Source organism: Myxine glutinosa, chromosome 6 (genome assembly GCF_964187855.1).
Source record: "Myxine glutinosa chromosome 6, kmMyxGlut1.1, whole genome shotgun sequence".
Classification (NCBI taxonomy): Eukaryota; Metazoa; Chordata; class Myxini; order Myxiniformes; family Myxinidae; genus Myxine; species Myxine glutinosa.
In genome coordinates this window covers 5,308,420-5,331,021 of record NC_136266.1, presented here as the reverse complement: position 1 = coordinate 5,331,021, position 22,602 = coordinate 5,308,420, and the positions used below count along the sequence as shown (strand labels likewise).

At 45.6% G+C, this 22,602-nt stretch overlaps 1 protein-coding gene across 4 annotated transcripts; it reads right to left on the bottom strand.

Moving 5' to 3' along the window:
* Positions 1–6,135: 6,135 nt before the first annotated feature.
* Positions 6,136–21,985, bottom strand: LOC137429557 (E3 ubiquitin-protein ligase RNF34). Of its 4 annotated transcripts, none has more exons than XM_068119561.2 (7): positions 21,738–21,985; positions 11,605–11,821; positions 11,353–11,487; positions 10,888–11,187; positions 9,691–9,880; positions 7,040–7,075; positions 6,136–6,913 (listed from the first exon to the last, which is right to left on the bottom strand). In XM_068119561.2, exons 2-7 carry the CDS (start codon positions 11,782–11,784, stop codon positions 6,738–6,740), a joined length of 1,017 nt encoding a protein of 338 aa, XP_067975662.2. In that variant the 5' UTR covers positions 11,785–11,821; positions 21,738–21,985; the 3' UTR covers positions 6,136–6,737. The 4 variants fall into 4 exon arrangements, with proteins under 4 accessions (XP_067975662.2, XP_067975661.2, XP_078635704.1 ...); XM_068119560.2 differs by having other exon boundaries at positions 21,581–21,982; XM_078779578.1 differs by lacking the exon at positions 21,738–21,985 and adding an exon at positions 18,232–18,832.
* Positions 21,986–22,602: the final 617 nt, after the last annotated feature.

Genomic DNA, 22,602 nt, shown 5'->3' with positions numbered 1-22,602 from the left:
ACGCCGCCCAGACGCTTTGTCCCGAATAAACAGCAAGTTGCCCGAGTGGCCGGCGCTCATGGCTGGGAATGAACGCCGGCCCGGCCGTTTCCCGACCTGCCGAAAGTGCACGGGGGCCGGCACGTCCGAGCCTTGTGTCCGAACCTGGCGTGGTAATAACACCACGCCCGGTCAGGTGGAGGCCCCGGCTGTCGTGTCGGAAGCGGGCGGTGCGGCGTGGCGGCCGCCAGTTGCACCGGCAGTTCGGCCTCCAACCGCGCAGGGCGCTCGGGCGTCACCTCGGACGGCGGCGGGCTCCAGGTAACCGCGCCGATGTGCTGGCCCGCCGAGGAGATCTTATCGGCTTCCCTGGCGAGGGCGCGGGAATCCGTGATCAACGTGCCAGCCAGGGCGAGGCGTACCGGGTGAGGCAGCTGGCGAAGGAACAGCTCGCGGAACAGAAAATCCGGAGAGTGCTCACCGAGCAACGAGAGCATATAGTCCATGCGCTGACGGGCGCGTGTCGCCGAGCTCGGGCAGAGCGAGCAGGCGCCGTGCGCGTGCTGCCGGTGAGAGGGCAAGAGCGTCGAGGAGGAGTGTCTTCAGCGCGTCGTATTTGTCAGCAGCCGGCGGGTGCTCGAGGAGGCTCAAGGCGCGGGCCGCGGTGGCGGAACCGAGCGCTGCCAAGACGTGGTGGAAGCGGGTGTCGTCCGCGGTGATGCCTCGCAGGGCGAACTGAGAGTCCGCCTGGGCAAACCAAACAGCCGCGTGAGCCTCCCAGAAGGTAGGCAGTTTAAGCGTCACTGCCGTATCCATGTCGGTAGGTCACCAATGAAGGAACTGCGCTCCAACGCGAGTCGAAAGAATTGACGCGACCAAAGACGGAATTCGTCCGAGTTGCTTTATTGAAACAAAACAGCTCAGGTATTCTGACAAGCCCGTTTATCGGGCAGCAATATATATACACATTTATGTCGGGAAGTTTGCCCGGCAAAAGCTATACCGGGCATGCCCGGGTGTCAAGGGCGAGCCTTCGAAAGGCGAGTCTGGACCTGCCCGGGCGTGTTTGGCTGCGGCCTGGCAAGTCGAGGCTGGGCGTGCCCGGGCGCTCTGGGCGAGCCCTGGGCTGGAAAGGCGAGAGCGGGCATGCCCGGGAAAGACGAGACCGGGAGGTTCGGGCGTGCCCGGGAACAGTGAGTCCGGGCATGCCCGGGAGAGGCGCGTCTGGCCGTGTTCTGGCCGGTGCAAGGCGATTGTGTGCATCCAGCGGTAACCGCTACAGCAGGACCTATACCATAGCTTGTTCCAGAGGCAGGACCGATACCATAGTTTGTTCCAGAGGCAGGACCTATACCATAGTTTGTTCCAGAGGCAGGACCTATACCATAGCTTGTTCCAGAGGCAGGACCTATACCATAGTTTGTTCCAGAGGCAGGACCTATACTATCGTTTGTTCCAGAGGCAGGACCTATACTATAGTTTGTTCCAGAGGCAGGACCTATACTATAGTTTGTTCCAGAGGCAGGACCTATACTACAGTTTGTTCCAGAGGCAGGACCTATACTACAGTTTGTTCCAGAGGCAGGACCTATACCATAGATTGTTCCAGAGGCAGGACCTATACTATAGTTTGTTTCAGAGGCAGGACCTATACTATAGTTTGTTCCAGAGGGAAGACCTATACTATAGTTTGTTCCAGAGGGAGGACCTGTACTATAGTTTGTTCCAGAGGGAGGACCTATACTATAGTTTGTTCCAGAGGCAGGACCTATACTGTAGTTTGTTCCCTTAACCCACAAAGCGCCCGATTTACTGGTTAGTATCCCAGAAATGTTTTTTTGTCATCGGCTTTTCTCCACCAATTAGAAGCTTTCATAAGTTGCCTGTGTATTAAACATTGTAAGAAAGGTCATGATTCATTGTTTGGGTTAACGTCAGTTTAAACTCATTTTTATACATGTCTTCGACCACGATTGTGGTACTACACGCTTTATGGGTTCATTAAGGAATTGAAGGGGGCCCGCCGCTTCGTATTACCCTCTCCAGGTGATCACGGACATGACATGTCTGATGGCCCACTCCAGGTGATCGGGGACATGACATGTCTGATGGCCCACTCCAGGTGATTGCGGGCATGACATGTCTGATGGCCCACTCCAGGTGATTGCGGACATGACATGTCTGATGGCCCTCTCCATGTGATTGCGAACATGACATGTCTGATGGCTCTCTCCACGTGATTGCGGATATGACATGTCTGATGGCCCTCTCCACATGATTGCGGATATGACATATCTGATGGCCCTCTCCAATCTCCACGTGATTGCAGACATGACATGTCTGATGGCCCTCTCCAATCTCCACAAGATTGCGGACATGACATGTCTGATGGCCCTCTCCAGTCTCCACGTGATTGCGGACATGACATGTCTGATGGCCCTCGCCAATCTCCACTTGATTGCGGACATGACATGTCCGATGGCCCTCTCCAATCTCCACGTGATTGCGGACATGACATGTCTGAAGGCCCTCTCCAATCTCCACGTGATTGCGGACATGACATGTCTGATGGCCCACTCCAGGTGATTGCAGACATGACATGTCTGATGGCCCTCTCCAGTCTCCACGTGATTGCGGACATGACATATCTGATGGCCCTCTCCAGTCTCCACGTGATTGCGGACATTTGCTGTTAGTATACTGGAATATTGGAACACTCACACTCGTCGTGGGTCAAGGGAGATTGAATTTCACCCACAATCGTCAAGGGCGAATGAATGTCACTCACACACATTGAGGATCGACGGTGAATGAATGAATTTCACTTATAACCGTCGTGGGTCGGGAGTGAATGAATTTCACTCACACTGGTGTTGGGTCGAGGGAGAATGAATTTCACTCACTCGTTTTGGGTCGAGGGCGAATGAATTTCACTCACTCATCGTGGGTCGAGAGTGAATGAATTTCACTCACTCGTGTGTCGAGAGCGAATTAATTTCACTCACTCGTCATGGCTTGAGGGCGAATGAATTTCACTCACACTCGTCGTGGGTCGAGAGCGAATGAATTTCACTCACTCGTCGTGGGTCGAGGGCGAATGAATTTCACTCACTCGTCGTGGGTCGAGGGCGAATGAATTTCACTCACTCGTCGTGGGTCGAGGGCGAATGAATTTCACTCACTCGTCGTGGGTCGAGGGCGAATGAATTTCACTCACTTTGTGGGTGGAGGGCGAATGAATTTCACTCACACTCGTCGTGGGTCGAGGGCGAATGAATTTCACTCACACTCGTCGTGGGTCGAGGGCGAATGAATTTCGTTCACACTCGTCGTGGGTCGTGGGTGAATGAATTTCACTCACTGGTGTTGGGTCGAGGGCGAATGAATTTCACTCACACTGGTGTTGGGTCGAGGGCGAATGAATTTCACTCACACTGGTGTTGGGTCGAGGGCGTATGAATTTCACTCACACTCGTTGTGGGTCGAGGGTGAATGAAAATCACTCACTCGTTGTGGGTCGAGGGCGAATGAATTTCACTCAGACTCGTCGTGGGTCGAGGGTGAACGAATTTGACAAATCGAAGGATACCATTTCCTCAGCTTTGTGCAGCCAAATACTACACCCTGTTTTCCCAATCCTTCCTTTTTCTTCTTCATCATGAAATATGTACAGTTACAGTACAAGTATCTAAATCGGTAAAAAAAAAAATGTGAACGGCAAACGAAAGGTGAGGCAACCGATGACGACGCTGCGATATCACCCTGCCCGTGAAAAACAGGTATGACAGTTTATAGCTGGTTCGGGATTTGAACCCAGGATGGATGCATTAGAAGGGAGTGTGCGTACCTGTTGTGCAATGCAGTGCGCTGTGGCAACCGCTTCATTCAACGAGCAAAAGGCAGCGAGTTGCGGGACAGTCGGAGTAAAACTTGCATTTTGACTTGTTGGAGCTCAAGAAGTAATATCGATGGAGAACAAAACACGAGCAGTGGGGCACAAAAAGCTTAAACAGGTGTCTTCCTGTGCAGGTCAGAGGATCAAGGTACTGCCCAAGCAAGGCCAGAATATTTACCTGCACGGTGACATTTAATAATGTCGACCAAAGGACGTGTCGACCGAGAGGGAAGGAGCGATGGTTGCGCCAAATGAGGATGGAGCACGCGACTGAAGGCAATAAATTCGGACGTGATCTTTATTAGGTCAAAGCTGTTTGCAACAATACAAAATATTTTACAAAAAGGACAAAATGCTTCAAAAGAACTCAGAACTTCTGTTCACTTAAGGTCACTTGGTAATGCCAGGAACAAACATTTCTTCCAAGGAAACGATTCAAAACCGTGTATGGCAAAAGGAACCTGATAAAAGCAGTGAAAACACCAATGATATCGACGTTGGTACAACAGCTCCAAGCCGCTCGTGTGCCCGGAAATGTCGTCCCACTGATGTCCGTTAACCGAGGACTTTGGGCAGGTGGGATTGGTATCGCAAAATACAAAGCTCACCGACGAGATGTCAAACGCAGAAGTTCCATCCGAGTGGGAAAGTTGAACAGAAAAGGTTTAAACACCACGTGCTCGGACCGTCCGGATAACCGCAAAGTGCACTTTGGGATCACCCGAACAGACAAACACGTTTTTGGGTCGAGGACCAGCAACGCGCATCAAAAAAGAGGGATTATGCCCGGACTACTTTGAGAAGTCATCGGGGTTTTGGGCGCGGGGAGAACAAACGACAGGAGGACAAACCCGCAAAATGGAGGGTTAGGACAAACTGTCCGATGGGAGCCGGTTAAGCGCACGAGTCGTAAACGCAGAAAATAAAACAAACAAATGGACGTTCCGCAAGACTGACAACAAAGGGACAAATGCGTTCGCTCTGTGACGTTTGATGCTCCAAGCACAGGTGCTTGGTCTTTAAATCCCCCATGGGAAAGTGAATGGCCGTCACCCAACACGAGATCCTTCCTTTCACCGTGAGCCAGGATGCACTAGACCCACAGGGGAAATGGCTTCCTCCCATCAAACAGTCTCGCAGCACTGTCGCTGCAACACGGGCTCAAACGCAACAAAATAAAGTGCAACACCAACGAGAACAACAGAACGACGTATTGATCCGTCATAATGTACATCGACAATGTAGACCCAGTGGCCAAATGATCTTAACCTTACAATCATTGTCAATATAAACCATGTGACACACCAAGGGCAATGATAAAGCGCAACAAACGGACATTTTATTTATACAACTTTAAAAAATATATAAATTTCCAACGAGTGCTTTATTATCGTATAATTCACAATATAATCTGTGCAGCATGTACGAGATACGTTCTATGATCTCATGATGTCTGACCCAAGCCTCACCCACCCACCCCCTACTCCTCTACTTCCCCTACCTCCAAACCCCCCCTACTCCTCTACTTCCCCTAACTCCAACCCCCCCTACTCCTCTACTTCCCCTACCTGCAACCCCCCTACTCCTCTACTTCCCCTACCTCCAACCCCACTCTTCCCCTACTTCCCACCCCCGACCCCTCCTCTACTTCCCCTTCCTCCAACTCCCCTACTCCTCTACTTCACCTACCTCCAACCCCCCTACTCCTCCTCTCCTTCCCCTAACTCCCACCCCCTCCTCCTCTACTTCCCCTACCTCCCACTCCCCTCCTCCTCTACCCCCCCTACCTCCCACCCCCCTCCTCCTCTACTTCCCCTACCTCCAACCCCCCTACTCTTCTACTTCCCCACCCACCCCCTCCTCCTCCTCCTCCTCTACTTCCCCTACCTCCCATCCCCTCTTCCTCTACTTCCCCTACCTCCAACCCTCCTCTTCCTCTACTTCCCTGACCTCCCACCCCCAACTTTTCCTCCCTGCCCCCAGGATATGCACGAGCCAAACCAACCTGTTGTGACTATATATTTCTGGCCATTCAGTTGTGTGCGTGTGTCATTGGTTGTTATCACCAAATGTGGGCTTCAGAAGGTGGAACGGAGCCCTCCTCCCTGTGTGTGTGTGGGTGGGTGTGTGTGGGTGTGTGTGTGTGTGTGGGTGTGTGTGTGTGTGTGTGTGTGTGTGTGTCCATCAGTCCATCCTTTACCCGCACAATGCTGTCACCTTTTTTTTTGTTTTTTTTCTTCTTCTTTTTTTCTTCTTTTTTTCCACCAGCACCAACTACCAGCACGTGAACATGTGTGGAATACCCACATTGAAGATAAAGCCCTTTGATGTGAACACAACCACAGAGTTTATGACAGGGCAGTCATATCAGGAGGGAATGAAGAATAAATAATATATCACAATGTCATGTGACCCAAGTCCTCCCAGGATCATCGTCGGTTCATTTCGATGTGGGGAAGGAATTGGAACCAGTGAAGTCGTCCGTAACCGTCGGACGAGGTCGGCGGCATCCCAGACGGTTTGTACGGCAAATGGCTGTTTTATGGCTCAGGTGGTGGCGCAAACAAAATCGTGGGGAAAAAATAAAAATTAAAAACACTGAAAAATATTGGGGGATGGAGGGGAATAAAGTTCCCTCGTTTGCTTAAAAAATTCACGAGAAAGTAAAATGACGTTCACACAAGGACAGAATGCAGTATCGTTTTATATTACAGGTCTCATTTAGATTTGTATTCAAGTCCACGTATTTGCCCTCTTTTCCACACCGGAATGTTGAGGCCACACTTACGGTCGCCAAACCTCCAGTGACATCAATACCGGGTTTCAGAGGTCATTCCATTCGGGTGGTTTTGAGGGCCTCCGCTCAGGTGCGGAACACGTGCACGGCACGCACGACGTACTGGCGACAAATGGGACACTCGCTCATCCTCTTGCCGCACTTGGTGCAAGTGACCATGTGGCCACACTCGAGCAGCACGCAGTCGATGGGCGCGTCCATGCACACCTTGCACAGATGATCGTCACTTGCAGACAGCGAAGCTGTCATCATGGGGAAGGAAATAAAACGAAAAGGAATTTCAGGATAGAGCAGAATGAAGAGAACAAATACTGTGGAATAACCATGGTCATGGTCACCATACCCCCACCCCCATTTCTCTCTATTACCTGATGCGATGGAAATTCCTGTCACCTCTCCAGTGCCTGACGAAAAACAGGGAAGCATTTTGAATGGTAAAGTGCTCACTTGTGTCTACACAAGATCAAAATGAAAGGTAAATTATGTCATCAAACATGGGTTCTCTACATTGCTAATAAAACATCGTTACTCAACTAGATATCTGCGATCAGAAAGCGATCTCCAAGGGTAGGGTAGGGTAGGCCTCCCACAACCGCGGGAGGCTTACCCTTGGCGATTGCCCATGAATTACCCTTGGCCCGCGATCCAATGATGGCCATATTTTCTTCGGACCACCCTATGACCTTAACCTTCAACATTTAGGGATAGAGTGTAAATTAAGAAGATGTGTCCCAACTTCAATCTATCCATGAAAATCACATTGTGAACTAGAACGGCACTCAGTAGAGAGCATACCTCCACCAGGTGAACACTTTACGTTTTGTATCCCAGAAAAGAAAAGAAAAAACACCTTTAGAGGCCATTTTTCCCCGCAAAGCGGGGGTTGGCCTTTTTCGGGCAATGTTGTTGTTTGTTTCGGTTGTTGTTGTTTTTGTTGGTCCCCTTTTTGAAGCAATGTTTTACGGCCGGATGCCCTTCCTGCCGCCAACCCTTTTTGTCGCCTTTTACGACAAGCAGGGAATTACCAGTGAACTGGTACTCAATTAGCCGACCTCGGAAGGATGGCAGGCTGAGTCAACCCCCCTGGCGTTAATTCAGCGATCGACCGGGATTCAAACCCAGGATCCTAGGATCCTAAGCTGGCACCCTAGCCGCTAGCCCAACACCAGGCTCTTGTATCCCAGAGGAAACCAGAAAATCACAATACAGAATCACATTTAATCAAAATCATCAGTCCATAATTTTTTGAGATATCCTGCCATGTATCGTTTTTGGCCATATCTCTCAATGGTGAAGAATCACTTTTAAAAAATTAAATAATTCTCATCCGAATCCATATTCAGATCTTCACCAAAATCTAATCTATTTGTCCTTGTCACGCACACAACTGGTCCACTAAGTTTCATCCAAATCCGTCCACAACGTTTTGAGATATCCTGCTATGTATGGTATTTGGCCCCATCTCCCAATGGTGAAGAATCACTTTAAAATTCTAGAAGCCGGATCCGGATCCGAATCTTCACCAAAATGTAATCATTTCGTCGGTGTAATGTAATCTGTAATGTCGGTGTAATGTAAAAAGAATGTAAAATGTAATCATACGCTACATCTCTGCCAAATTTCGTCCGAATCGGTCCACAACGTCCACAATCTTGGTGGAATCTCCCGCGATGAAGCTATCTCTGAGGGCCTTTCACTCACTCACCGCAGGCAGGTCGGTGGTCTTTCTGTCTTCTACCGACTCCTCTCCGGCCTTGCTCCCCCAGCTCTCTCTGTGCTCTGTCCCCCAAATATTCCTACAGGTCGCACAAGATCTGTTAGCAACCCTCTGATGGTTAAACTGCCGAAATCTCGGCTCTCTGCTCACCTTCACTCTTTCATTCCTCTTTTCTCCCGCCTCTGGAACAAACTCCCTCACTCCCTTCAATCCCACTCCTCCCTCCAGGTCTTTAAAACAGCTGTTCACCACCATCTCTTATCTCCCCCCCATCCAAAACCTTGATCTTTTCTACCCCCACTAATTCACCCCAGATCCACCTTGTTTGAAATTCCAACTTTCCTGGAAGTCCTGGCAGTGTCCATATGTTTTATACCTCTCCCACCCCCCTTCCCATGCCTCCCCCCCAAAGCCCTCTCCCTCCCACAGATCTCTCAATGTCTCCATGTCTCTCGGTCCCTGCTCTCAAATGTTGCGTTTGTGTCCTTCCCCCTCTTTCCCCATCTTGTCTACCGCTCCCGATGTTATTTGTTTTATGTGTCGGTTTGTCTTTCTGTGTGATTAATGTTCGCTCTTTCACGAGCCTCGATCTTGTATACAAAAAAAAAAAAAAAAAAAAAAAACGTTTTGAGATATTGTGTTCACAAACACAGACAGACAGGGGTGAAAGCATAACCTCCATCCACCTTTGGTGGCGGAGGTAACTAGAACGGCACTCAGTAGAGAGCATACCTCGGCCTGGTTGGCCATATCACTCAATGGTGAAGAATCACTTAAAAAATTCTACGAGCTGAATCCAGATCTTCACCAAAATTGAATCGATTCTTCCTCGTCACATGCACCTGTCCAACAAGTTTTTCGCTTCGCTTGGCCACGGCCGAAAAATAGCCAGAAGAGAAATAGATCTTTAATTCAGAAATCGAAATCCCAACAACAAACTACAACTACTATGACCTCAAAAGCCTAAGTCTTTCATGAACTGGATGGTCAGGCATGCTGTTTAACTGAAGGTGACTCGGACAGCAAGTCGTTGTTGTTCAGGATACCAACGAAAACTTGCTTGAAGGATACCATGGAATCTATATCATCCACGAATACCAGGAGATGGAACAAACAGCTTAACATCCATCCGAGGGACGGGGTACTTTGTGATCATGTTTTCAGCACATCTATCAGTGATTTGTACTGTGTAGCGAGGTCAATAAGTGTTTAACTGGTTGCACAGCAAGGTGAAAAGCAGGCATGATGAGTAAAGCAAATGCCATGCATACAATGCCACACAATAAAGACAGACGCACATACCGGCCTGCAGTCGCCGCGTGTCCTCATAGAGATGGCGGACGCGCTCCTCCAGCTCCCAGCGTTCACAGCAACCTTTATAATCCACAAAATTTCTCCGCAGCAGTGTCTTCATCTCACGCACAGACAAGGAGGCCACCTCCTCCACACTCGTCAGGTCTGATAATGATATTCGTAATGGGCCTGCTGCTACCTGCAAGGGAGATGACGGGTGAGGCTTGAGCTATCGAGTCATAACAATGCAACAAGCTAATAAGCACATTGCTAAATCTGACACCATATCATTTAGTGGGAACAACGAGGAAGGAAAAAAAAAAAAACACACACACACGAACAAAAAAACAGAAGAGCAGGGAGGTGGGTTCACAATGTCGTTTGTTATGGGGGTTCGATGTGAGGATTTCAGCACCAATTGAGCTGGTACTGTCAGTGCCTTGGTTGGTGTTTTTTAATTTATATTAAAATATATGATGGTGAGAAAGGAGTCACAAACATTTCACTGCATGTGACTGAGAAGGCAAAGGGGGTTACAAGGACATTTAAAATTTAAATGAAACTGAATTTTCCATGAATTCTCCTCATCAACAACACCCATCAAAAGGAAATCATGGAGTTTTATACAATAATGTATTATACATCACATGACGTGAAAATAACAACTTCAGACCCACCACCTTTCAAAGTTTTGTAACAACTAACCATGGCTACATAGCAATGCGAAGGCCTTTTAACATTTACCTACGATTTCCTGTACTAAACAATTAAACAGGTGTTACAGGCATCAACACCAGGACCAGTCAACCAGGACCAGGACCAGGACCAGGACCAGTCAAGACCAGTTCACTGGTAATTCCCTGTTTGTCGTTAAAGGCGGCAAAAAGGGTTGGCGTCAGGAAGGGCATCCGGCCGTAAAACATTGCTTCAAAAAGGGGACCGAAAAACAACAACAACCACGGTCCCCGAAAAAGGCCAACCCCCGCTTTGCGGGGAAAAATGGCCTCTAAAGGTGGTTTTTTACAGGCATCAACACAACATCCAGCATAACTAACCTGTTTTTGTTTTAAACCAACTTTTGGTACAATATTTGAAATTATGCACCCGACAGATAGCAAAAGGTTCAGAGTACAAATATCCCAAGGTGGGAAAATAAACGAATAAAGGGCATACAAGGTGAAATCCACCTCCAGTCACAAATCATACCTGAGGATCTTCTTCTCCATCTGCATCAGATCCTCTGTCTGGCCCTTCATCGAGTACCTCTGATTCTTGAAGAGGAGGAACCGTGGAGGTTGGGAACGAGGGAGAAACCCTTGGTGGAGTCGGAGGGCTGGAGATCGAGGCCTCGACGGTAGGTTCGACTGTGGGCTGTGGGTATCCTGATGGGATAGGAGCCGTCGGAATTCGTCTGTGGTTCAGTACAAGTTCGACGAGGTCTTCCTTCTCACGGCAGGTGTCCGTGCGGATGCCGTGCTGTGCAAGATAATCACGAAGGTCCTTAACCTACGCAAAAGGAGAGAGAGCCCAATCATTTTGTACAAAGCGAAAACCAGGATCCTGGCAAAGTTGGGGAGAAAAAGTAATTATGCGTTTCTTCGAAACATTTCCTCCTGACATTTCACCAATTGTTTGAATCACCCAAAAAAATTGGTCAGTGCTCTCTCTCACCTTCACCCTCATTAGCAGATCCTTAGTGAAACCGGTGGAATCGAGACACAAGCAGGTGATGCACAGCCACATCGCATTGGAGTGCAAGGCGCAACACGATTGGCAAAACGTGTGTCGACAATCACTGCACGTGTGCTGATGAGAGGATGAAGAGAAGAACAGCTCCACATCGGAGGAGACAAAAGGTACATGTAAACCAATGGGTGATGCGGTAATAAAATGAACATCTCCACGTCGCATTAACAACAATACCTGAACACCAAACTGGCCACAGCGGCGACACCTTAGCTGACTGGGAACGGAACTACCAGAGGCCGATCGACGGGAGCTTGAAGAACCCTGAGTGTGGACGGTGGAGCGTGAGCGGATGTTAACTGTTGGGAGGCGAGTGTCGATGACATCTTCTAACAATCCGCAACACGATGCACCCATGGCAGCTTCAAGTGAGATACAGGAAACGCAGGGTGGTCTGGGGGGGGGGGGGGGGGGTGGAGAGGGAGAGGATGAGAAAGGAGTGGGGAGGGTTGGTTAGGGTTAAGGTTGAGGAGGAAAATGCAGTTATAATTTTTTTTTTTTTTAAACACAAACGAGGAAAATGCAGTTATGACAATAGACATAAAATCCATAACTAGAACTGCATTCGGTAGAGCATGTACCTCCGCCATGCTTAACAGTTTATGTTTTGTATCCACCGATAGGCCGGATCTGGATTCGGACCTGAACCAAAATAGAATTGACTTGTTCTCGTCACCAAACCAACTCATCCACCTGGTTTCATCCGAATCCATCCATAACTCCTTGAAATATCATGTTACAATTATTGTTACATATCATTTGGACCCATCTCTCTATTGTGAAGAATCACTTAAACCAATACTGGTATCCAGATCCAGATCTTCACCAACATCGAATCGATTCTTCCTTGTCACACATCCAACCTGTCCACCAAATTTCGCCTGAATCCATCCACAACTGTTTGAGATCTTCTGTTCACAGACAAACAGACAGACAAACAGACAGGAATGAAAGCAAAATCTCCTGCCACCTGACAACATCATCCATTCACAGTGATGATCAACAACAAAATATATTTTTAACAAGCTGATCAATTTGTCTCAACAAACCTTTAATAAAAGGAAATATTAAATACCTTCACCAACCTGAAAAATAATTTCATAAAAACAATATTAATCAGGATCATTTCAACTAGCCGAAACCCGTGGAACATCCACGGAAGGGAGGATGTGGTGTATGGATAGAGTGTACCATTATGGATGGCATAGGGGAGCGCTCATGGGATCTTCTTCTTCCGTTAAGCTCCAATTTTTTCTCTTTAAGTTAAGTCCAATCAGTCCTCTCTGCTCGAAGTGCTCAGGCCATGCCTTCCCACTCTCATACTTTTATTGCCGTTCGGTGTAGAAAGGGATCGACATATCCTTCGTCTGTTTCAGCTCGTTATCTTTAAGCTTCCTTACGTCTCACCACCTGCTACACCTCTCTGAGTTACGAGGATTGATGCAACGCACCCCGAGTATCGCAACGTCACTCCATTTAACTTTATTAAAATGACGATAAAAACGTTTCCTTATATATCCTAATTTAAAATGTTCAAGGGAATAAAAAGACCATTTGGTTCACACCACCCATGTTCACACCACTTGACTGTACAATCAGCGGATGGCTCGCTTCGCCTTCGCCCAGCAGACGCCAATACGATGGCGTCGTAAGATGGCGTCGTATCGGCAGTTAATCGGATGCTTTTGGGCCCCAACGTCGGCTAATTCAGATTTTTAGAGTGTGGCTGAACGTGATAAACAAAGAGCGCGGTTCGTAGATCGTAAATCCATTAGTGCCGTGGGCATCGGGTCACTGGGTGCGGCGTAAAAGGGATAACAAAGTCGAGTCCTTACGCTATTATTATATAGATACAATGGCAATAGCTCCCATTTAGGCGTGTCACAATTTGAATACGTGACTACACGTGCGCCATTCATTTACAAAACAATTTAGCACGTCTTCCCACATCACCTGAACAGATTCCAAGCACACAGACAGTAAAGGTAAGGAGATATTACACAGATGGAAAAGGTAAGGAGATATTACACGGAGCGTAAAGGTAAGGAGCTATTACACAGATGGAAAAGGTAAGGAGATATTACACAGAATGTAAAGGTCAGGAGATATTACACGGAGCGTAAAGGTCAGGAGATATTACACGGAGCACAAAGGTAAGGAGATATTACACGGAGCACAAAGGTAAGGAGATATTACACGGAACGTAAAGGTAAGGAGATATTACACGGAACGTAAAGGTAAGGAGATATTACATGGAGCACAAAGGTAAGGAGATATTACACGGAGCGTAAAGGTAAGGAGATATTACACGGAACGTAAAGGTAAGGAGATATTACACGGAACGTAAAGGTAAGGAGATATTACACGGAACATAAAGGTAAGGAGATATTACACGGAGCGTAAAGGTAAGGAGATATTACACGGAACGTAAAGGTAAGGAGATATTACACGGAACGTAAAGGTAAGGAGATATTACACGGAACATAAAGGTAAGGAGATATTACACGGAACGTAAAGGTAAGGAGATATTACACGGAACATAAAGGTAAGGAGATATTACACGGAACGTAAAGGTAAGGAGATATTACACGGAACGTAAAGGTAAGGAGATATTACACGGAACGTAAAGGTAAGGAGATATTACACGGAGCGTAAAGGTAAGGAGATATTACATGGAGCGTAAAGGTAAGGAGATATTACATGGACCGTAAAGGTAAGGAGATATTACATGGAGCATAAAGGTAAGGAGATATTACATGGAGCGAAAAGGTACGGAGATATTACACTGAGTGTAAATGTAAGGAGATATTACACTGAGCGTAAAGGTACGGAGGAGATATTACACAGAGCGTAAAGGTAAGGAGATATTACAAAGGCCTTCAATAACCCTTGGAGTACAGTGAAGACAATCATTAAGAAGTGGAAGGTGTATGGTAGCACCAAAACCCAGCCTAGATCAGGTCATCCCACCAAAATGGATGACCAAGCAAGGAGGAGACTGATCAGAGGCCACCAAGAGGCCATGGCAACTTTGAAAGTGCTACAGGCCTTTATGGTAAAGACTGGTCACTGTGTGCATGTGACAACAATCTCCCAAGCACTCCACAAGTCTTGGCTGTACAGTAGGGTGACAAGAAGGAAGCAATTACTCAAAAAAGCCCACCTTGAGTCCTATTTCAGTTATGCAAAAACACACTCTGGAGATTCTGAAGCCGTGTGGCAAAAGATTTTGTGTCCTGACGAAACCAAGATGGAACTTTTTGACCTAAATGCAAAACATTACGTTTGGCACAAACCCGACACATCACATCTCCAAAGAACACCATCCCTACTGTGAAGCATGGTGGTGGCAGTATCATGTTATGGGGATGTTTCTCATCAGCAGGGACAGGGGTACTTGTCAGGATAGAAGGGAAAATGGATGGAGGAAAATACAGAAAACTCTGAGAGGAAAACCTGCTGCTCTCTGCAAGAAAGCTGAAATTGGGACGGAAGTTCACCTTTCAGCATGACAACAACCCGAAGCACACAGCTAAAGCTACACCTGGAGTGGCTAAGGAACAAAAAGATATGTCCTTGAGTCCTTGAGTGTCTTGAATGTCCTTGAGTGTCCCAGTCAGAGCCCTGACCTAAATCCAATTGAAAATCTGTGGCATGATTGAAGATTGCTGTCCATCAACGCTCCGCACGCAACTTGACCGAGCTTGCAGTTTTGGTTGGACGAATGGGCAAATTTTGCCGAATCAAGGTGTGCAAAGTTCGTAGAGACCTTTCCCAACATACTCGCAGCTCTAATTGCTGACAAAGGTGCTTCCACCAAGTATTAACCCAGGGGCATGGACATTTACCAAACAAAGATATTCTAGTTTTATATTTTTAATTAATTCTCTGAAATTTGTAGAATTTGTTTTTCACTTGCAAGTTGTGGGTTACGATGTGTAAATAAAGGTGGAAAAAGTCTGATTGAATGCAATTTAATTCAGGCTATAAGGTAACAAAAGGTGAAAATTTTGAAAGGGGGTGTAGACTTTATATAGGCACTGTATCACTGTACCACGTTGCCCCGCCCCCATAAGGCTGATTGACAGTCGTTGTCCCGCCCAACCCTCTTGGTACTTCATTGCCCAATGCGTCAATGTGCAGTTACGCCTACTTTTCGAGGAATCCTTTCAAGTTATGAAAAATTTAAGGTGTCATGGACCTTCCCACTGTAAAATGCAGTCGATTCACGTTTGAACAAAGTACTGGGCTTAACCCAATTTTGCGTCAGTGTCTGAAAAGAAGAATTACAATCGGTATATTTTTGTTCCGTCAATTTTGTAGTTCAGCGATTCACCCTTTGTGTGCTGCTGTCGCAGATTGGTCAGAAGATGAAAATTCTTCTTCTTTTTTTTTTAAACAACAAAAAAATGTATATTTTTTTTTAGTGGAGATTTTGAAAAAAGTAGATGAAGCACACACACAAAGGGTTAATGAGTGTTATTTGATGTGAAATTGCCCACAGATGACTGACTGGTAGGTACTTTCATAGGTTTATAAGTTTGTTTCTTTGTAGATTTTCCTTTTTGAGGAATTGTGTCATCCCTAGATAGGAAATCTTCCGACTTCCTGATACATCACATATCCGTTTACGGGAAAGTAGGTGGTATCCTGTAATATTCCGGTCTGTACTACTGTGTTAACTTTTAACTACACATGAGCTAAGTTCTAGCGGTCTGGAATCTAAATTGAGACCTGACATTATCCGGCTTGTTTTTAAATGCAGTGACGTTTATGGCCTCAACTCCATTCATTGACTACACGATGACTAAACAATTTGTTCCTTAGTTCCAATGTGGACCTGCTCTTTTTGCAGTTTACATTGATGACCTCTTGTAGCAGGGTATATTGCTTGTTGGAAGAAGCGAATAGCTGGAACACCAAGCTTTTCATTCATCAACCTGTACACAGTAATCATGTCACCCCTTCGACATCTATAATGGAGCGAATGCAGATTTGGTGTCTCCACGAGCTTCTCATATGATTGGTGACGTAGTTGAGGAACCAAGCAGGTTGCTCGCCATTGGACTAGAATAGAATATGAATGATCGTTTTAAGGCCATTTTCCCCGCTAGAGCGGGGGTTAGCCTTGCGGGCCCCATGACAATCATGGTTCCCTGTTTGAGGCAGTTTTTATGGCCGGATGCCCTTCCTGACGCCAACCCTTGGTCACGCTCTTATGATGCGCAGGGATATGGTGTACCTATTCTAAATCGGGCTACACACCCTGATCATTCATCCCAGCAAGCTGGTACTCAATTTGCCGACCTCGGAAGGATGACAGGCTGAGTCAACCACCCTGGCGTTAATTCAGCGATCGACCGGGATTCGAACTCAGGATCCTAGGATCCCAAGCCTGCGCCCTAACCGCTAAGCCAACAACAGGCTATTGGACTAACTTAGTTAGTGGACTAACTCTACCTTATTTCCACCAGTCTTACTCACCCTTCCCCCCTCACCCCTCACTGGCCACAACCCTAGACTAACCCCCACCCGAAGGGGCATGCAAAGCATCGGAGGGACAGCCATGCACCAATCCGCTGCACACCCGGAGAAAAGACCCACGCCGCTTGCGTGAGCATCGTGCATGGAGCAGCTTTACCTTACTGTCTGTCTCATCTTCCCTCTGTCTCATGTGCCTCAGTGAGTGGTTAAGGTCACAATCGTTTAAGCCGTCGAGGTCCCTTGGGCTCTTTGGGTTTACTTATTACCCTGCGCTCGCGAAGCAAAAAGCAGGGTTAGGTATTCGTTTGCATACAGGTGGCGTATGTGCGTGTCTGCATTTTAAAAATTGATTTTCTCAGCAACTGTTGGACCCATTGACACAAAAATTTTTAAATAGGAGCGCCTCCACCTGAAGAATTTTTTAATACATAATTATGTCATAGGTCACGTGGTACGGGCACCATCTTGAAAAAAACATTACACCTCAATATCTCCGAAACCGCTCAATGGGGGAAAAAATAAAAAATAAAAATAAAAAGGCTCTGTCAAGTACGTACTCCCCATGGGGAATAATATATGTTAATGATGTCATAGGTGCCTCCATTATGACGTCATAATTCGACAAGTACAAAACTTCATCGATCAAGATGAAATTTATTGAGCGTCGTGTAGGCATAAACTGGCAGAAAAAAATAAATAAAAGAATGATGTCAACGGTCACGTGGTTTGGCCGCTATATATGTTTTAACACAAAAGCCTTAAAAACCACTGAAAATACATCCTGGCGAGGGTCTGCAAACTCTGATTGCTCTTTCTAGTTTAATACTTGTAGACAGATTTTTTTTTTAAAGAACAATATTTCAAGGTTTATTTAAAATAAAATAAAAACTTAATCGATTCATCTATCACATCTTGCTCTTCAAATTAAAATATAAAAGCACCTTCATCATCGAATAAATAAACAAATAAATATTGTTACGGCCCGCGGATAAGGATGTTGGTTTGCCGAGCGGATGGCACCGCGGCCTAACAGTTACCCCGATTAACCCGATCCCCGAACGTTGGCCGGATCGCGCCACAGCTATTCAATATGGAAAAGACAAAAGCGACACGGATGTGAAGAAGAAGAAGAAGACGAAAAAAAGGTTGAAAATACTACTAAATTTATTCCTACTATATACAGGCTCAAAATAACCAAGGAAGAAGGAAAGATAATAAAATAATATACAGAAGATATTAGAGAGACAGTGAAAATCGCTAGCTTATCTAAACAGGCTTAATTAATACCCAGGACAGAACAAACAAAACAAACTCACATACACAAGAGGATGGAAAGGCAGGAGGTGGATGGCTGGAGGGAAAGGAAGGTCCAAGGGGGTCCTGCAGCACGATCGGCGCGTTTAGCAGCCGCCGTTCCTTCGCGGCCCTGCTCCGGAACTGCCGTCAAGGCCCCACGCTGCTGTCGTTGCTGCTGTGGCCGCCGCTGCTGTTGTCCGCTGCTGCGGCGGTGGACGTCGCGTGCTTTCCCAGGACTACAACAGGCTTCTTGCTGTTAACTACTGCTCAGTCCAACCTTGGCGAGCAAGGCGACGAATAGCAGGCTTTGTGCTTTCCGGGGTGTCCTCTCCTTGGATGTTCTCTATGTTCTCTTTCTTGGTCCAACCACTCTTTCTCTCTCTTGGTCCAATCACTCCTCACCACCGACCACCCCCTTGCTTCTTGCGCGCGCGCCTTTATAACGCCTCCGGCGATCAAGCCGCCGGCCTTCAGGACACGCCCATCGGTGTGCTCACCTCGGCCCTGGTTGGTCGCGCGACCCTCTGGCTCCGCCCTTGATGACGACGGGCGGGTACGCCCGTCTTCCCCGACCCGAGCACATGTTCAATGGTGGTTTTGGAGGGGATGTAATTGGCAATCGAGGCTTGGCAATGATGAAAGGGGAATGTGAAAGGAAGGGGATCTACTCTTATTTAATGCAGTGCAATGGAGTGTCATCTTAATGGAAGACAAGGCCTTACCCTAAGCCACATAATAAAGATATAACTATCGAACAGGGGTATTCTATGATTGGCTGACGTGTATGCTTTATGGACTAATTATGGGACGCCCTTTGACCTTTACAATACGGAGGTATTTACAAGGAATCATTACATTTTACAGAGGGTGATATTTACAACAATTTACTATATAATACAACACAATAAAAAAAATACAATCCTCATATCCGCAACAATATATTTTATCATGAAATATCACGGACGGTACCTAATTAAATTTATTAATAAGCTTTTTATACATTATTATTATTATTATTATTATTAATATATTATTATTATAATAGCCTGGTGTTGGCTTAGCGGTTCGGGTGCCAGCTTGGCATTCATTAATTGCCGGCAAAGCCGGTGTTTTCAATGAACGCGTACGTATTATGTTGAAAAACCAGATTATGCTGGATCCCTTGGCTTGAGAATTTCGAAGCTTTGACACACCAAATCGCTCAATGGAGGCCGCCATCTTCCGGATGCGGAAGTTTGCATTAAAAAAAATTGCGAAAAAGTTCAATAGGAGTTTGTTTCACCCGTCTTTGTTTGATTCACAATCCAATGCACCTCTAATTTGTAATTAAAATACTTTAAGACCAACCTCGTTATCTTCAACAAAAATCGTCAAACACCGGAACCAATGAGATTCGAGCATTTGAAAAAATATTTCAAAAAAGCTTAGTACGCGTTTTGGAGGGTGAAAACGGCATCAAATATTCAAAAATTGACGAATTATTATTTTTTAGAAATCTCGCGGCCGTAGGGTAGTTTTTCACGGCCGGAAATATCCGAAGTTGAGACGGAATTCACCGAATTATAAATCAAGAAGTAAACTTTATCAATTTTAATCTCATCCAGAATGCAAATGGTGTCATTTTAGGTCTGAATTTGCGAAATTTTAGCCGGCGAAGCCGGTGTTGTCAATGAACACGTACGTATTATGTTGAAAAACCAGATAATGCTGGATCCCTTGGCTTGAGAATTTCGAAGCTTTGACGCACCAAATCGCTCAATGGAGGCCGCCATCTTGCGGATGCGGAAGTATGCATAACAAATTGAAAAAAGTTCAATAGGCGTTTGTTTCACCCGTCTTTGATTCCCAATGTTATGCACCTATAATTTGTAATTAAAATACTTTAAGACCAACCTCGGCCCGCACGGGCCTGGTTATCTTCAACGAAAACCGTCACCAAACACCGGAACCAATGAGATTCGAGCATTTGAAAAAATATTTCGAAAAACCAAATCATGCAATGGAGGCCGCCATCAACCGGATGCGGAAGTTTGCATAAAACAATTGCGAAAAAGTTCAATAGGAGTTTGTTTCACCCGTCTTTGTTTGATTCACAATCTAATGCATCTCTAATTTGTAATTAAAATACTTTAAGACCAACCTCGTTCTCCGGGTCCACACGGGCCTGGTTATCTTCAACGAAAATCGTCACCAATTACCGGAACCAATGAGATTCGAGCATTTGAACAAATATTTCAGAAAGATTTTTACCACATTTCGGACGCTGAAAACGGCGTCAAATATTCTAAAATTGACGAAGAATTATTTTTTTGAAATATCGCGGCCGTCGGGGATAGTTTTTCACGGCCGGAAATATCCGAAGTTGAGACGGAATTCACCGAATTAATCAAGAAGGAAATTTTATGAATTTTAATCTCATCCAGAATGCAAATGGTGTCATTTTGAACTAGGTACGATACCTACTACACCTACCTACTACCAATTACCTAACCTGATGCCAGAGTGATGGGTAAAATAGTGGCAAGAGGCTTTGGCTTCGCCGGCTCATTGCGGCTTTGCAGTAGGGTACTAGTAGCCGGCGAAGCCGGTGTTGTCAATAAACACGTACGTATTATGTCGAAAACCAGATTATGCCTTGGCTTGAGAATTCCGAAGCTCAATGGAGGCCGCCATCTTGCGGATGCGGAAGTATGCATAACAAATTGAAAAACGTTTAATAGGAGTTTGTTTCACCCGTCATTGTTTGATTCACAATCTTATGCACCTCCAATGTATTATTAAAATACTTTAAGACCAACATCGGCCCGCACGGGCCTGGTTATCTTCAACGAAACGCGTCACCAAACACCGGACCCAATGAGAGTCAAGCATTTGCAAAAATATTTCTAAAATGAAATCACTCAATGGTGGCCGCCATCGACCGGATGCGGAAGTTTGCATAAAACAATTGCGAAAGAGTTCAATAGGAGTTTGTTTCACCCATCGTTCTTTGATTCACAATCTAATGAACCTCTAATTAGTAATTAAAATACGTTAAGACCAACCTCGTTATCTTCAACGAAAATCGTCATCAAACACCAGAACCAATGAGATTCGAGCATTTGAAAAAATGTTTTTTTTAAAGCTTATTACGCGTTTCGGACGGTGAAAACGGCGTCAAATATTCTAACATTGACGAAGAATTATTTTTTTGAAATCTCGCGACCGTATGGGATAGTTTTTCACGGCCAGAAATACGGTAATATGAATATGAATATTAAGAACAATAATAAAATAATAACGTCGGTCATACTCATTCCATCCAGGAGATTCCTCGTTATTCCAACCTGAGAATTATCTAAATAATTATGGATCGACAATTACAATGTCATACCTTGTGTTCATACGAGATCAGGTGTTCATACTCAAACCTCCCCCCGCAGGTTGAAAACAGTGAAAATATCCAGGAGATAAGGGATCGAAACGACCCTTTACCCTCTCCCTTGACACCGTTACGGAAGAGATTAGATTTAGAGTCCCAATTACATTACCTCAGAACAACAAGGGAACACAAGGCCTCGTTTTGAGGCCTCACGAATCGCCTTTTTGCCTTCTTTCTTGGTCCACACCTTGGCACTTTGTTTAGTGAGGACAAATGTGACCAACTTGGCCGAAGCTCACTCGATGTTTCCACTTCACGTTCTCAACACCAACCGAACTATCCCGTGAACACACACATCCCAACTATTGCCGTCATCGTCCCGGCTTCTTCTTCTTGTTATAGTTCTTCCTCCGCCCCATTCTACCTCACTATACGTCATTCGGACTCTTCGTCTTCGAGGTGATTATTATTATTATTATTTGTGTATAAAATATGACTTCTTCCTCTGGGATATTTTAAATTCGGATTATTATCCTTCTCTTAATCTTCTTCCGAGGATACCTCGGATTATTTAATATTAATTCTCTTAAAAGCATTTCATATTACTGTATTCAATTTTATTAGTCTTCTTCCTCATTTACTTCTTGCTACTTCTTATTTACTTATTTACTTCTTGCTTGAAGGTACAATCAACCTTTTATTTATTGTATTTATACATTACCTTATCACTTCGAGTACGCTTAGTTGATTTATTAGGATTTAAGGCCCAACATCAGATTTAACACTAAATGCAAAAACAATTTGTTTATTTTGTTACGTAACGAATGCGTGCTAATACACCGCATGACGTTGGTTTCGTCAAATTCGTTTTTGGGAAAATTTGGGATTTGCACCATCAAAATTACGATGAGGAATCATTATTTTATGTCTTTACTGGCATATTGATCCCAATTGAATTCCATTTTTATTCCAACTTAGCGATTGATCATTGCGAAACAAATTATTTTAATCGATGACGTAATGTTTGCGCGCTC

Coding starts and splice junctions, on each gene's coding strand:
- LOC137429557 (XM_068119560.2), bottom strand. Junction 11,488..11,604: donor GTGGCCAGTTTGGTGTTCAG/GTATTGTTGTTA, acceptor TCCTCTCATCAG/CACACGTGCAGTGATTGTCG. Junction 6,914..7,039: donor AGGAATTTCCATCGCATCAG/GTAATAGAGAGA, acceptor CCATGATGACAG/CTTCGCTGTCTGCAAGTGAC.